This window comes from Mesoplodon densirostris, chromosome 10 (genome assembly GCF_025265405.1).
Source record: "Mesoplodon densirostris isolate mMesDen1 chromosome 10, mMesDen1 primary haplotype, whole genome shotgun sequence".
Classification (NCBI taxonomy): Eukaryota; Metazoa; Chordata; class Mammalia; order Artiodactyla; family Ziphiidae; genus Mesoplodon; species Mesoplodon densirostris.
In genome coordinates, this window is record NC_082670.1 from 40,138,181 (window position 1) to 40,153,570 (window position 15,390).

Here is a 15,390-nt window from a genome sequence, read left to right on the forward strand (position 1 = left end):
CCTGGCGGTCCAGTGGTTAGGACTCCAGGTCCAGTGGCAGCGGGCACGGGTTCGATCCCTGGTGGGGGAACTAAGATCCTGCATGCCGGGCGGCACAGACAAAAAAAAAAAAAAAAAAAAAAAAGAATAGGGTGACTCACAGCACCCCTGTATCTCCAGTAGCACTTGAGGACCCAGGAGGGCCTCAACCTGGTTCCGCTGCCACAACCTTTATGTTCTTGGGTGTTTTCCATCGCCTGCCAATCTGGAGTTTTCCCAATTATGTGTGATTCTGGTGACAGAAAGGTAGGTGTGGTACAAAACTATACACACACAATTCGAGGTAACTAGATTCACATGCAGTTGTAAGAAATAACAGAGATCCCTTGTACACTTTGCTTAGCTTCCCCCAATGCTAACTTTTGCAAAACTATAGTATAACATCACAACCAGGATACTGACATTGGTAAAACCCACCAATCTTATTCAAATTTCCCCAGTAAGTGTGTGACATTTTAATTATCAGACGACCGAAGCTTCAACCCAAGCTTACCTACTTGGCAAGTTACCTATGACCCAGAGGAACTTCACCTCGCTGCTCCGTCTGTGCCCTGGAAAACCGGGAAGAGGCTAACAGGGAATTTAAAATTCTGGGCATGCTATGTGCTAGGCTCTACCCATGTCATGGTTTAATCCTTACAGCAGCCTGTTTTACCAACATTAAGAGTGAGGCGCAGAGAGGGTGGCTAGGTGGGTGGACCTGAGGTCCAAGGCTGGGCAGGGGCTACCCAGGCCTGCCTACACACTCTCAGCACAGCACGGAGGGCCAGTCTGCGCCGCTAGGAGGTCTAGAGGGCTCAACAAAGCCCTTGTGGGTCTTTGGAGGCCTTGTGGGTCTTTGGAGGCCTTGTGGGGCCTGGGCTAAACGTTAGAGCGTGACTGGGCTCCAACCAGACGTGCGAGTAAAGCGGACGCCAGACCTCTCCCTGGAATGTGAGCTCCCGAGCGCGGCCGCATAGCAGGGGTCCGCCCCGGGGTACGCTGGGAAGCCGCGCGCGCCCCGCCCCTCTCCGCCCCTCCCCGCTGCGCAGCCCTCGGCTGCCCCCTGCCGTCACAGGGTGGACCCTGCAGCCCAGGCCGTCTCGGCTCGGCGCCGCCAGCACCCCCGGCCTCCGGATTGGCCCCTCCCGAAGCCTCCGGGCCGTCTGCCTGCCGCCATCGGATTGGCTGCACCCTGATACCGTGGCCCCGCCCATTTCCCCGGGTCCTTTGATCACGCGCCTGCCGGCTCTTCCGGGGCCCCGGAGCCAACCGAGGGCGTTCCTTTCCGGGCTGCATCGGCGGGAGGTAAGGCTTGGCCGGGTTGGATGGGCTGCAAAGCGCCGGTACAGGTCCACGCCTCGGGGTGTCGGGATGCCAGGATGCCCGGGCCCCTCTGTGCTCCCCCTAAGTTCCCTTCCCCTGGCCTGAGCCTCCCAGCGCCGTGGGAACTACCTCCCGCTCTCCGTTGCTGGTCCGCATCCTCGGAACGGCCTGTCATCCTCCCTACCTCGGCATGTCCCCTCTACCATGGGACGGGCATGCGAGTGGGTGAGCCCGTAGCCCCCACGGGTAGCGGGACGGGTAGCTCATACCTTGCCCTCCGATAGAAGCCCAGGAAAACCGGGGTCAAGGACCTGGGTATATCTGCGTGCAGCCACCCGTGGACAGTCTCCTTGCATCTGTCATGGGAGCTGACCCTCTCCACTTCCTCCTGTCATCCCAGGCCAGGAGGGGAGGAACCCGGGCGGAGCCCCGAGTGGGGACCAGGGGGCGGTGACATCACCTCGCAGATGCAGTCCAGCCCTGCCCACTTGTGTCCGCCCTGGCACGAGACCGATGGGGGAGACGGTGCCCAGGCTATGCCTGGAGTGACTCCAGGGACAAAGAAGGCATAGGACCTATATAGACCGAAGTGTGAGCACTGGACCCGGGCCGAGATGGTCTCCTTCAGATGCTCCCACCTCACCCCTAGGCTGCAATGCAGGACCCTCATGTTTTAACCTAATATCCCCATTTTGCTCCACTGGATAGCTGCTGGCAGTCCAGTCAGTACCCCAGGAGGCTGGGGCAGGAGCTGGGAACCTACATCTAACCTCTCCTCAGGAATTGATATCTGCAAATGTTTGGCCAGCACCTGAGCTGAGCCCCACCCTGATTTGGGGATAGGAGCTGGGCAGGACTCAGGCCCTGGGTCTGGGCCTCCCTTTGGTGCCGTTTACACCCAGGACTTGCTGAGAGTCCCTGGAGGGTTAAACCCAGCGCATTGACCTGGAAGATCCCTCTTCCCAGTGCCTGACCTAAGTTTTCATATATTACTAGCTCTTGGGGAGGAATCCGGAGCCTGGGTGGAATTGACAACCTCCTTCCTCCTCCCCAGGGAGCCCAGTGGAGGCGCCCTCCCGAGGCAGTACTACTGCCCATGCTGACTACCCAGCCCTCTGGCTGCCGATGTCATGAGTAACACCACTGTGCCCAATGCCCCACAGGCCAGCAGCGACTCCATGGTGGGCTATGTGTTGGGGCCCTTCTTCCTCATCACCCTGGTCGGGGTGGTGGTGGCCGTGGTAAGGAGCCCCCACATACATACATACACACCCACACCATTGCGAAGGCAAGGCTGGGTGGGCCTGGTCCAGCCTGCACACAGCATCTCAGCTGTCTTGCTGTTACGGGAGAGGAGGGTGTGGAGGTGGACCCGTCACTTGTGGGCCATCCTGGGCTCAGCGGCCTCCACAGTGCTGTGTCTCTGTTACAGGTAATGTATGTCCAGAAGAAAAAGCGGTGAGTGTCCCTGCCCCCCTGCCCGCGCCACCTCCCCCGAATTGTGCTTAAAGTTCTTCCCATAGGATCTGAGATCCCTGAATACATGTAAGATGCTCCTCAGCCAGACACAAACCTGAAATTCCCTACACTCCCGTTAGGTTTTCCTGCCCAGACATGTCGTTAGAGCTCTAGTGTGCCCCTGCCAGGGGGAGTAGACACAGGGCAGTCAGCTGTCTGAAGAAGGGGAGTGGGTCCCCTGGGCTGAGCCCCCTCCCATGCTCCCCAGGGTGGACCGGCTTCGCCATCACCTGCTCCCCGTGTACAGCTACGACCCTGCTGAGGAGCTGCACGAGGCTGAGCAGGAGCTACTCTCTGACGTGGGAGACCCCAAGGTGAGCACTCTGGGGACACTGAGAATCATCAGAGGTGGGCCTGCTCTATTCATACCCCTGAAGACAGAGCCTGGTTCTGCTCTCAGCCTTCCCCATGTGGGCCGTGGCTAGTGGGGTGCCTCCTCCCAAGTTATGCCGTGGACTGCGCCCTGTGGTGCGGGTCTCCTCCCCTACAGGTGGTCCATGGCTGGCAGAGTGGCTACCAGCACAAGCGGATGCCCTTGCTGGATGTCAAGACATGACTTGAGCCCCCTGCCCTGGTCTTCAGAACCATGGGGTCCTGGAACGCCCAGGGCCCTGCAGCCTGCTGCTTCCCCCAGCTCCCCCTCCTGGGTACTGGGTCTCCGTTCCTCCTCCCACCTGCCCCCAGTCCTAAGCCCTGCATAGCGGTCAGCCCCCACCGTCACCTCACTCCCTGCTAGGCCTTCAGTCCTTTGTGGGCTGAGCCTACCAGCCACTCCCAGGAGCTAATGGGAATCTTTCCTTCTGGGGTGGAAGGGTGGCTGGGAGACAGGGTGGAGCTTTGCCCTTCCACAGGCACCACCTTTCTCTAGCCCTCCCTGACTTGGCTTTGGAGCTGTTCCCATGGTGACAGGGCCTAATGTATAATATTCAGTATATATATTTTGTAAATAAAACGTTTTGTGGCTAGGGGTGTAGTTGACTTCTTCAAGAGGGGCTTAAGTTACCTTCCCTGGAGCTGATGCCAATGCTTTTTCTTCTTCTCCCCCACCCACTAGACCCTTGGTTTCCAACCTTCCCCATTCCAGGCACCCATCACAGAAAGACTCAGTCCAGAAAAGGATATTTTTTTATTCAAGTAACTGCAAATAGGAAACCAGAGGGGGGGCCCCAGGCTGGGACAAATAATGGCTACCTCCTCCCTGACAGAACAGGGGGAGAAGGTGGCCCCTACACCCGACGGTCAACACAGGCCCCCCTCCTTACTCTGCTGCAGCATCCTAGGGGCAGGGCCCCACCTTCCCTGGGACTGGGGTAGTCGGTCACCCAGCCTGCTTTGCCCCAGGCCCCTTCCCCTAAGAGCATCTTGGAGGAGGGGAACGTGGGCAGAACAGGAGGCAATGAGGATGAACATTTGGCGCTGGTAGCAGCAGCAATGACGGATGTCTAAGAATGAAACATTGAACAAAAAACAACACAACTGTCCAGAGGTAGTTTGTGAACAGAGGAAAGATGGAACCAGAACCTTGGGGGTTGGGGAGGAGCAGAAGGATGGGAGTGGGCAAGGCTAGCTCCTTGTTATTAGTGCCCCGAGTGAGGGAAGGAAGGGGAAACCGAGGTCTAGAGTGGAAGCAGACAGGGACAGGGAGTGGCTCTAGCCCGCCTTAAGTGGCTGCCACCGGGAGCCCAGGCCTCCTGGGCCTCACCTGGATAAAGGTGACTCTGCATTTTCATCACTGCACTGGATTCCAGGGTGAGGGCAAGGTAGGTTGGAGCCTGCTTAGAGGGGGGAGGGGGCTTAAACCCCTCCTGCCTGCCTTCCTGTGCCCCCAAGGGGGCGGCCCAACTTACTGCAGGGACTAGGCAAGGTGGGAAGGAAGCAAAGGGCGTGTGAGCCACCCCTGGTGAGACACAGCTTGGTCGGGGGCATCTGGGGCCAATCACCCCTCTCCAGTGGCTACACCTGCTGCCGCTAGTACAGTGGGAGTGGGGCATGTCAGAATGAGATGGGGCTTGGGCCCCTTTTTTAAGGCCAGGGGAGCCCTCCCAGGCCCCTTAATGGGAAGCCAGAGGGAAGAGTCGGGGATTAGAAGGGACCCCGAAACCAAGAGCCCAGCCAGCAAGGTCCCCACGCTGAGGGAGTGGGGATGCAGCAGCGCGGGAGCAGCTTAGTGGGAAGTCAGGTGCGTGGGTCAGGGGTCGCTGGGACCCGAAATCAAAGGAAACTGCTCCCGACTCGGGCCCCGGGGGCCCTGCGGCGGCGGCTGGTGTGCTGTGTAGTGTGGTGGTGAGGGCGCAGGTGGGTGGCGGTGACACGAGAGCCTGGGGGAAGGGGTGGGGGCAGTGGGAGCGGAGCGGAGCTGTCCAGTCCCAGAAGGAAACTGCTCCTCGGTGAGGGAGCTGGCGGCGCGGCACGGTCACTGCTCCTCCTCTGAGGACTCCTGCGAGATGCCCTCCTCTTCCTCCTTCTCCTGCAGGGTGGGCAGGGCCATCAGCAGGAATGCCAGGCCTGCCCCCCTCCCTCCTCCACCCCCCAGGGGCCAAGCTCGCCCCCAGCCCCTCCCGCACTCCCTGGCTCTCCAGAAGGGGGATGAGTCAGGGCTGAGTGTGTGGGTGACTCAGCAACCTCCACGGCCCAGTTTCATTCATAAAAAAGGAAGAATTTAAAGGGAGGGAAAAAAAACCACACACATGCTGCTCTCACACAGAGCCAGGCCCCTTGGCCCCCAGGCCCATGGCAGGGGTACCCGGCAGAGCTTGAGGAAGCGAGGAAGTGACTGGTTCTCGGGCAGGGGAGGAGCGGAGGCAGCCAGGGAGAGGAAAGGAGGAGGGAAGGGGTGGCTGGAGGCTGCATGAGCCCCCCTGGTGGGTGCCAGGGAACCGAGTGGCCTTGGCCTGCAGGGGCAGCTGCTGGGCTGCGGAGCGGTGGCCATGGGCTGACCCCAGGCCAGGGCGGGGAGGAAGGGGAAGTGTGTGCCGCCGGGGCTCACTCACTGGGCGGGAATGTCGGGACACCACACGGGGCCCCCGTGCCAGGCACAAACTCCAAAACAACTTGTTTCCTGTTACTCACTCCTGGGGCCCAGCCAGCACCCCGAGCCCCCCTCACCCAGTGGTGGCTCGGCTCACGCTCGAGGAATGAATGCCTCAGGGAAGACAGGTTGGGGATAGTAAAGGGCTGGGAGGGCCCTCACTGCAGTGGACCCCCTGGAAGCATCTCCCGGCTCAACCCACCTACTTCCATTACCAGCTATTGGGGCCTAGAGATGGACGGCGCCTCCCTGAGGAGGTAGCTCCCTGCGGCATCGCACCTCAACCCCCACCCAACATGACCCCCTTGCCCGCCCGCCCGCCCCCCAACCCAGGCCTGAGCTCCTTTGCTGCTCCTTAAACCTCCCTTCGTCCTCACTTCTATAATGGCGGCGGAGGAGAAACACTAGTAGTTGACCTCCAAGTTCACCCTAGAAGTTCTGAGTCTGTTCTAGAAGCAGAGGAAGGAGAGACAGGGACCACCCCCCGTAGGGCAGCGCAGGCAGTCTGGTCTGGTTTGTACCTGGGACCCCTCACTTCTCATGGACACAGCCCTTTAAAAGCCCTGGGCTGGGTGCCAGGAACCCTGAGCCCTGGACAAATCCCTTCCCCTCTCCGGGCCTGGGTAAAACATGAAGTCTCACCATTCCTGGCCCTGCAGGTCAGGGAGAGCCATGTTCCTATGCGGGCATAGGATGGGGCATCTCCCACTCTTAACAGCCTCCCCAGAAGAGCCAAGCTGCCGCCACCTGTTCACCTACCAGTTTTTTGGGTCTGCCCCTTGGTTTCCTCCCTGGAGTTGTGGTGGTTTTCTAGATGGTCAGAGAAAAGATCCACTAAGTCAAAGATGTTCCTGACAGTACTCACCCGATGACCAGTGCCCTGGATGGTGAGGGAGAGCAGGGAGGGGCAGAACTACCTTCCTCTGCTCGGGGCAGCCCAGGACTCTCAGCCCAGCAGGCCCACCCGAGTCCAGCTGGTGATGACTGGCCAGCCACACTGCCCCCCCCACCCCAACATACACACACGCCCCCCCACTCCCTCCTCCACCCATGACTCAGAGGATATGAGTCGTGTCTTAGAAAAAATAAAATAAAAAACAAAACAACTTCTCTGAAAGGCTGATGCCACTGTAGATCTGGCCTTCCCTGCTTCTCCCCACTCCCTCAGGAGCTGGGGGGCCTCCAGGAGAAAAGGTGACATTCTCAGCCCAGGAGCTGCCCCTTTGCTCCTCCCAACTCGCCTCTCTCCAGACCAGGAAAGCTGTGGGACATCTGACTCGATTTCCCCAGTGTCCGGGGCAGGACCAAGGCCCCAGAAGTGAGACCTCAGTCATTGCCCTACTCTCTTCAATTAGCAAAGACACATCATCCCCCATATGCCAGAGGAAAAGAGGGTGCCAAGAATGAGGGCAAGCCAGCCCTTTCCCAGACCTCCTATAGCTGCTGTCGTGGGGAGAGGGCCCTCCTCAAGCCTCACCCGGGTCTTGGCAGCGCCCTTGTTTTTGCTCCCCTTCGGTCGGCCCCGAGGTCTCTTAGGTGTTGGCACTTCGCTGGGCTCCTTCTGCAAAGACAGATGGGGCAGTCAGGGACACAGAAGCCACCTGTCCCACCCTTGTCAGGACAGAGCCCTCTGCCCCAGCCCAGCAGAATTAAGTCTGCGAGCCATCCCCCAACTCGAATCCACAGGAATCATAGCAGGCAGCCCTTGGGCTTCAGGTTCTCCGTCTGAATATCTTTTGCAAAGTCTCTCCCCTTGCTTCCCTATGACAGCAAAATGACAAGAGGCCAGAAGGCCTCTGGGAAGGGTGTCACGGGGGCAGAAAGACACTCTTAGGCAGCTCTGTCCACATGCCAGCTCGGCCACGGACTAGCTCTAAGATCTCGGGCAAGACGCTTAATGCTTGAGCCTCAGTTTCCCTCATCTGTAAATGGTGACAAGGCTTACCTTGCAGAGTGTCACGAAAACTAAATGAAAAATGTACAAGTGTCCAGCACTGGGCTGTGATCATTGCCCACCCCCTCAGATGATGCAGAAGAGGGGAAAGGATCCCCCTTCCCACTAGAGGGAACCTACAGCCTCTACCTGCAAACCAGACTCCCTTCAGGCTGCCTCCTAGGGAGAAGGAGTTATGTCCAGATCTCGGAACCCCAGAGATCCCTGCCCATTGGTGCCACTGAAATTTTAATAAGCCCGAGACAGAATAAAAAACTGCTACATAATGCATAGAAGCTGGGCAGCAAAGGCACGTCAGCTATGGTTTCCCAAGGCAGCTGCCTGGGGGCTCTTCATGGTCCAGTAACCCAACACCCCTTCTCTGACCCCCCCAGTGACCACAAGGCGGCACAGACTAAGAGGATGAGCTCCCCACACACAAACTGTGGGCTCTGAAAGAGGCAGCTGAATTCCACCACCCATCAGACTCCTCACGGGTCCTGAGGGTCAGTACAGGCCTCTCCACCTACAGATGGGGGGCGGCGCCCGGGGCCCGGTGGACACAAGCTGCCTGATGTGTAAAGAGCAAGGATCGACCTCAACTGCTTTCCTCTCCTCTGCCCCACGAAAGGGAAGTAATGGGGCTTCACCAACAGCTGCCCCTTACGTGGGGATAGCTGCCCCTCTGTGAGAGAAACCAAGATCTCCACCATGTAACGGGTGGTCCCCACAGCCTGACTGGCCAAGCTCCCTGGGGTGCCCACAGTGCCAGGCTGGCCTTTTAACCCCACGGGACCTTTGTGAGGGGCAGAACCAGGGCTCTCAGTCACTCTGCCACCAACTCCCCAACATTTTAAGCTTCTTGGGCTTCCGTTTCCTTTTACAGAGCTGGGGCAAAGCCCAATCCAGGGCCACTCAAGGAGGCCCGTGAACAGGTGCTGGCCCAGAAACTGTTACTGTCCTGGGGTGAGGAACTACAGAAACATACAGTAAGTATTTAGAAACCTTCATAGTAAATTTCATAGTAAATTAACAAAGTACTATCATGTGCAGTGAATATAGTAACAAAAAACGCTGGGCTTCCGTATGTAAATGTTCACGTTTCTATAATTCATCTTTACTGTTTCATAATGTACTGGTCCACGATAGATGGAAATAAAGGGTGGGTGGTTTACCACAGTGTATAAGCACTGAGTGGCCTGCATGACTACAGGGTCACTTCTGGCTTGGACTTTCGGGCTCGGGCTCAGGGCTCCCTTGGGCTGCACTTCTCTCCCAGGCTCTCAGGCACCGGGGATGCATGTGTGGGGTGCACGGGTGTGTGGGGAGAACACACGTGTACAGGAATGACGCTGCGCCCTGCCAGTCCTGCTTTCACCTGCCAAGACGCCTGGCACCTCCCTAGCCCAAAGAGGTAAACCGAGGCAAAGGTTTGGACACCCACCTGACTCCCTACCAGCGCCGTCCCGGGACTCACCGGAGGCTGCTTGCGCGGCCTGCCCCGCCCTCGCTTCTCAGTGCCGTCCTTTTCCTGCTTGGAGGCCAAGGGCTGGCTGGACTTCGAGCTCGACTCGCTCATCTTCCCTTGTCGGCAGAGCAGGTGGAGGAGCGACGGCTGGGATGCTGGGAGGCGGGAAAAGTTGTTTTAAACAAAACCTCTTGCTTTAGTCGCCTCCTACCCCCTCACCACTCCCACCCTCCAAATGCCGGGCAGGAAACTGCCTGCTCCCAGGGGTCCCCGTGATTCCCCACCTGGGCCGATGGGGGCATCTGCCCAGCCCAGCTTGCAGCCACAGGGCGGGGCTGGGCCGTTGGGCCTAATCAGCTCCTTATCTCCTCTTCAGAACGGCTCTTTGTCGTCCTGCCAGCCCCACAGGCCCCGGGCCCAAGAGCCCAGCCAGCCCAGTCCTGGCTGTGGGTAAGGCCGCCCTGGCAACGGTGTGGGTGAGATGCGGGTCCTCATACTGCCAGGGCCCCCTCCCTCCACCAAGCTGCCCCTTCTCTTCAAGAGAAAACCAAGCCTGGGTAGCTCGCAGGGAACAAGGGAGGAAAGGTAAGCAGAGAATGAGCCCTGGGCATCTGGCGGCCACAGGCATCAATCCGCGGCCCACCTCGTCCACGGTACTGCCCACCTGCCAGAGCCCCAGCAGTTCCTTCTGCTGCTGCCTCCCTGGGTAAAAGCCTTGGGGGTTCAAAGATGGCGACGATTTGGGAAGAAGGGTGAAGAGGGTTAAAACCACAGTGGGTGAGGTGGGAGGAGGAAAAGAAACCCAAAGCTGAAAGGTGAGTCTCCTCTTCCCCCTTGCCCGCCCCCACCCACCTGGAGTCACATGAGATCTTTCTCTTTGATGCCTCCTTACACGAGGGGCAGGGACTTGTCCAACTGAGAGGGGCCCTCGTAACAGATGCTGGCTGACTCCCTGAAGCCCTAGCAGGGCTGATCCTAAAAGCTCCTTGGTCCTTCTCTAGCACCTCCCCTCTCCTTAGAGGCCTGTTTGGGCTTCATCAGCCCTACTAATATAGAATTTACCTGCAACCCCCCCTCTGCAAGGAGTATTTGGGAGTCTGTTCCAGAGGCTGAGAAAGGACAGTGAGGGCCCTCGCAGCCCCATCCCTGTCCTCCCCGTTATTATCCCCAAGTTACAGATAGAGACGTGTCCTGGGAGGCCTATGGTTCCACACCTCCCTGATAACCAATCCCTGGCTGCCCTTGGCAAAGGGTGGGCCCAAGTGGCTCCACTTCTGAAAGCCCCTCAATCTATAAAATGTGGGTAATGATAAAGCACCTGCCTCACCTACCTCTCCAGACTGCGGCAAGGATCAAACCAGGTAAAAGTTAAAAACGCTTAAACAGAAAGCTTCATTCCAGATCAAAATGAGAACTAGAACGTTTGAAATGACTTTCTTTTCCCTTTTCAGATTCAGACAATTTCCAATTTTAACCCAATGAGAGGAAAGACCGTTTTTGCAAACTTGTGATTGTTAGAGGGCCTGAGGCCCCTGATCCTCAAGTACTGAAATGCTCCAGATGGCGGGACTTTGGTAATTATTCCATTTTATAATATTTCAGACTTGAAGACCCTTTTAAACAAGGTGGTTGGTGATTTATCCTGTTTCATCATTAGTGGCTTGGCCTGCTCTGTAATTGCAGGCAGTGATTAGAATCTTATATTACACCACAGGTCCCCCTTCAAAACTAAACATCACAATTAATCAGCTAAATGAGTGCTGACCTCACATGAGGTTTGCTGGAGGCCCCCTCGGAGAGGTGGTTCCAGTTGGGCAAAGCCAGCCCCTAATCCCATAAAGCCTGGGCTAGCCTGCCTGGGGATCCTGGTGGGTGTCCCTGGTGTTTCCCCCCACCTCTTGCTGCTGGGGACCCTTTAATCCGCTCACCCTCACCCCAGATCCAGGACTCCAGAGAAGGCAAGGCCTGAGGCCCTCTCTGGTGAGACTAACAAATGCTTGTCTCTTCCACCTGTTTCTGAACATCAGCGAGGCCTGGCTTGGTGAAGCCACGTTTAGGGTCCAACTTCAATCCTTCAGTTGGTAATAAGCCCTTTCAGGCCTCAAGCCTGTCTCCTCCACACACTGTGCACGCAATGTGGGCTCCACAAATGCTGAGGCAATCTGCAGGAATGACTCGAGGAAATCATCCTGGAACCACCTTGTTTTCCCCAAAACAGTAGCCCAGAGAGGGATGATGAGTTGCCCAAGGTCACAGAGCAAGTTGGCGAGCAGGATGGAGTGGGTTGCTGGCGACCCTTCTAGCCCGCCACTTTCCTTACCCTTTTGGGGGCTGGTAAAGTCCCTGTCGTCCCTGCTGCAGACCCGGGGCCCAGAGTGACTCTGCAAGTGTCTGCGCCCGGCGGTTGCAGGTCGGCCGGCGGGACTGGGGGCTAGAGCGCGGGGGGAGGGGCGCAGGCCGCTTTCGCAGGCGCGGGAAACCGGTGCACCCCGACCGCATGCACCGCCACGAGGGTGCACCCGGCCCCACTTCCTGCCAGAGGGGGCACCCAAGCCCGCCTTGGGGCAGGAAACCTGGCGCGCGCGGGGGAGAGGAAGAAAAGCCACCTTCCTCCGCGCCCTCCCCGCAAAATAAAGCCCCAGAAAAAAAAATTGAAACGGGGAGTCAAAGGGACTAGTTCCAACAGAGCCCAGCAAAGCAGAGAAACCAGTTTGTGGGGGCGGAAGGCAGGCCGAGCCCTGGGGGCTGAAGAGGCGCGGGCCGGGCCAGAGGTGGGGTCGGGGTGAAGCCCCAAACCCAGGCCGGCGATTCGGCCTCATCTGCGGAGGGGCGCCAGGAGAAAGGCCGAGCTGGAGTAAGGCCGAATTGCGGGGTTCCTGCCCATCCCCCTCACTTCTAGAACTTCCCCAGGCTGAGGGGGCCACCCGGCCCCCCACTCTCCCCTGTCGCCGAAGCCCGTTCCTCTCCCCGCCCCCCACAACCCAGGCCCGGGCTCGGGCTCGGGCGGGAGCGGCGGCCGCGCGAGGTGCACCGGGCTCCGCCGGGTGCACAACTCGCGCTCGCCGCAGCCGCGCGCCCCCTCCCCCACCGCGCGCTTTTCCCGGGTCCCCGCCCCCCGCAGAGCGCCCGCGGCGCGGGGGAAGGGGTGCCGGTGCCCTCCCCGCGCCGCCGGGCCCCGCCGCCCGCCCCCGCGCCGCGCGGCCCTCCCCCGCCGGCGGCTCGCGCAGCCCCGGCCTGGGAATAAAGCCGGAGGCGCGCGCTGCAGCCCCGGGCTGCTTGCAGGAGGGGCGGCGTGCAGCGGGGGCGCGGGCGCCCCCCTCCGCCGCCGCCGCCGCGGGCCCCGGGGACGACTCACCGCGAGCTCGGCCGCCGGCCTGCGGTGCGCGCTCCGGGCTGCCGGGAGCGACGGTGCTGGGCGCTGAGGACCGGCCTGGCTCCGCCGCCGCCGCCGCTGGTAGCAAATGCGGATCTGAAACCGGGAGAGAGAGCAGAGGCGCTCAGAGACCGCCGCCGCCGCGTGCTCGCCGCCCAGGCCCCCGCGGGGTATTTATATGTCACATCCAGGCGGGGGGACAAAAATATTCCCCCTCCCCCGAAGGATGGCGAGGGGCAGGAAGCTAGGCACGGCCCGTGCGCGGCCTCAATAAATAAATAATTTAATTAAATGATAGATATAAAAAAAAGGAGCCACCGGAGGGGCCGCGAACTCACGCCTTCTTGGAGCCGCGCCAGGGCCAGAAATAGCCCGGGCTCGGAGTCCCAATTAGAGAAGCGCAGCCCCGGCTCAGGGGAGCTTAAAAAGAGCGACCCAGGGGCAGGGGGGACGGGCCCGCCCGCGCCAGCCGTGTCACTGGGGGGGCGGGGCCATGCAAATGAGCCCGGGGATTTAAAAGGGCGGCCGCCCGCCAGCCGCCGCCGCCGCCGCGCGGGTGGGTGTTGAGTGTGGGGAGGGGCGAGTGGTGTCGGGCTTCTGGGGGCGGGCGCGCGCGGGAGGCCTGGGCTGGGAACCCGAGGCCACGGCCCACTTCCCACAGTCCCGACCGGGAGACGTGGGGAGGTGTTTAGAGGGGTCACCAAGGAGTCCTTCGGGGGGGAGAGGGCGTCCTCAGTGCATGGAATGGGGGTCCCCGGGAGAGTCCCCTCTTGGGGCCTTCCGGGTGTGTGGGCTTGGCGCCCGCGGGGCGCGTGGATGTGGGCGGGTGTTGGTGCTTGCGGGGGTCCGTGCGGGCGGCAGGGGTGGAGAGAAACGCGCCGGTTGGAGAATTTCGCGGCCTACCCGCCGCTCCCTTCGCCTAGGTACGCGGCTCCTAGATTTTTCCTGGGCGGACAGGTGTCAGCATGTGCATCTCGGTTCCACCCCGCGTGTGGCTGACTGGTGAAATGCAGGTTTTGTGAAATTCAAACGTGAAACTTGTGAAATCCAGGGTTTAAATTTATTAATGGGCCCGAGTGAACCATAATCAAGGTGCACCCTTCAAGCGAGGCAAACGATTGGCTCCTTTGCAGGTAAACCTGAGGGAGGGTTCATTCCTTTAGGTGACCCGGATGCTGTTTTGGAGACCAGCGATCCCTCCTGGTACCCTGGCCCCTTCTGCTGTGGCTTTTTTTTAAAAATAGGAAAGCGTTAGCCGGTGGTCGCCTGGAAGCACTTTGAGGGCAGGAACTGGATCTACGCATGCCGTACCCGCCACGCCCGGCTCAACAAAGACTTGTACAAACGAGAAGGAAGCCAAAGTGGGAAGATGGCGGGGAGGGCGGTGGGAGAAGAAAGGGCGCTGTCAGGCGCGCCCTGCAGGCCGGACCTGCACCTTCCCACCCCAGGTCCCTGAGGCGGCCTTCCACACCTCCCGTGGTGCAGGGAATTGCAATGCGGCCCAGTGACACACGGCTGTGACTCATGTTTTTCCTTGCTCCCCTTCTTCCTCCCTGGCCGTTGGAGGCCCCGGCCCAGCCCCCTCCTCAGGGAGCGAGCCGGCGGTGGAGGGGGACGCCAGGAAAACCCTGGGCCCAGCGTGGAGGCGGGGTGGGGAACCAGAGGGGCCGGGCCTCCTAGTTTCAGGAATGTTTCAGGAATGTTTCCGGTGGGGGTGGGGAGCGGGGTTGGGCGGGCGCTCGGGCTGGGGGCAGCACGTGCTCGGCCGGGTGGGGGCGGGGACGCCAGGGCGGGAAGGCGCTGGGGGCCAATCCTGTGGGTTCAAAGAGGAGGGCGCGGGCCTAGGGCCGGTCGGGGCTAAGAGTGGGCCGAGAGGGCGCCCTCCGCGCGCCGGTTCCCCGCTGCGCGCCCAGGTGGAACGTAGTCTTCTGAGAAGTCCCCAGGCTGCCCCGGAAGGGGAGAGGAAGTCACCGAAGGGCGGCCTGAAGGGAGAGGAGGGTGGAGGGGGAACGCGAGGGCGAGGCTGGGGGAGGGGCGGCCTGCCCCTTTGTCTGGAGCGGGGGGTGGGGCGGGGTGGAAGGCGCGCTGCTCCCTCCATCTTTGTGCCCTGCCTGCAGAGCGCGCGCGTAGTAGGCCGCGAGTAGGTTTGGCTGGAGGGCCTTGAGTTGCTAGCTCGAGACCTCTGCAGCGTTGAGTGGAAGAGCGACCCTTAGGCCCTTACCCTACCTGCCTGGGTCACAGGCCCCTGCCAGCAACCCGGGCGCCCACGCCTGGGCCGGGGAGAGCCCACCCAGAGCCGCGCGCCCCTACCCACAGCCTTCCCCAAGGCCGCCCAGGCTTCCAGGCCCGGGCTCCGGGGCTGGCGACCTTTCTAGGCCCCTCCCCTGGGCGCAGCTAAGCTCGGGGCAGCTCTCTCTGGCCTTGTGAGGCCAGTGGTGGCCCCTGAGAGGGAGGGGAGGTGGGGAAGGGAGAGGGCCTTCCGTCGCGAATGGGCTGTGGGAAAACTTGGCCAAGTTTTTGGCCCACTTCTAACGAGCCGACTTGATCTTATTTTTCCTACTCTTATTTTCCCCTCGTCCTGATTTCTTCACCGACTTGTTTGTTACCTTGTATTATGTCTGTGTATTTTTGTAAGCCACCTCAAACCCTCTGGAAGGAGGCAGGCATAAATTTGTAGGCAAACATATCAATAGTAGCTTGTTCCTCACCCACACCCTTGAAATCCA

General features: G+C 60.1%; 2 protein-coding genes across 8 annotated transcripts; one reads left to right on the forward strand and one right to left on the reverse strand.

The window, feature by feature from the left end:
• The first annotated feature begins 1,252 nt into the window (after positions 1-1,252).
• Positions 1,253-3,827, forward strand: SMIM29 (small integral membrane protein 29). Of its 6 annotated transcripts, none has more exons than XM_060111239.1 (5): positions 1,253-1,326; positions 2,399-2,585; positions 2,777-2,802; positions 3,071-3,176; positions 3,353-3,521. In XM_060111239.1, the coding sequence occupies exons 2-5, from the start codon at positions 2,475-2,477 to the stop codon at positions 3,416-3,418; spliced, it is 309 nt and encodes a 102-aa protein (XP_059967222.1). In that variant the 5' UTR covers positions 1,253-1,326; positions 2,399-2,474; the 3' UTR covers positions 3,419-3,521. The 6 variants fall into 6 exon arrangements, with proteins under 6 accessions (XP_059967222.1, XP_059967223.1, XP_059967218.1 ...); XM_060111240.1 differs by having other exon boundaries at positions 2,399-2,525; XM_060111235.1 differs by lacking the exon at positions 3,353-3,521 and having other exon boundaries at positions 3,071-3,329.
• A 1,266-nt stretch (positions 3,828-5,093) lies between these two features.
• HMGA1 (high mobility group AT-hook 1) lies at positions 5,094-13,109 on the reverse strand. 2 transcript variants are annotated; one of them, XM_060109603.1, is made up of 6 exons: positions 13,003-13,109; positions 12,647-12,760; positions 9,301-9,446; positions 7,368-7,451; positions 6,650-6,700; positions 5,094-5,329 (listed from the first exon to the last, which is right to left on the reverse strand). In XM_060109603.1, exons 3-6 carry the CDS (start codon positions 9,400-9,402, stop codon positions 5,276-5,278), a joined length of 291 nt encoding a protein of 96 aa, XP_059965586.1. In that variant the 5' UTR covers positions 9,403-9,446; positions 12,647-12,760; positions 13,003-13,109; the 3' UTR covers positions 5,094-5,275. The 2 variants fall into 2 exon arrangements, with proteins under 2 accessions (XP_059965586.1, XP_059965585.1); XM_060109602.1 differs by having other exon boundaries at positions 9,268-9,446.
• Positions 13,110-15,390: the final 2,281 nt, after the last annotated feature.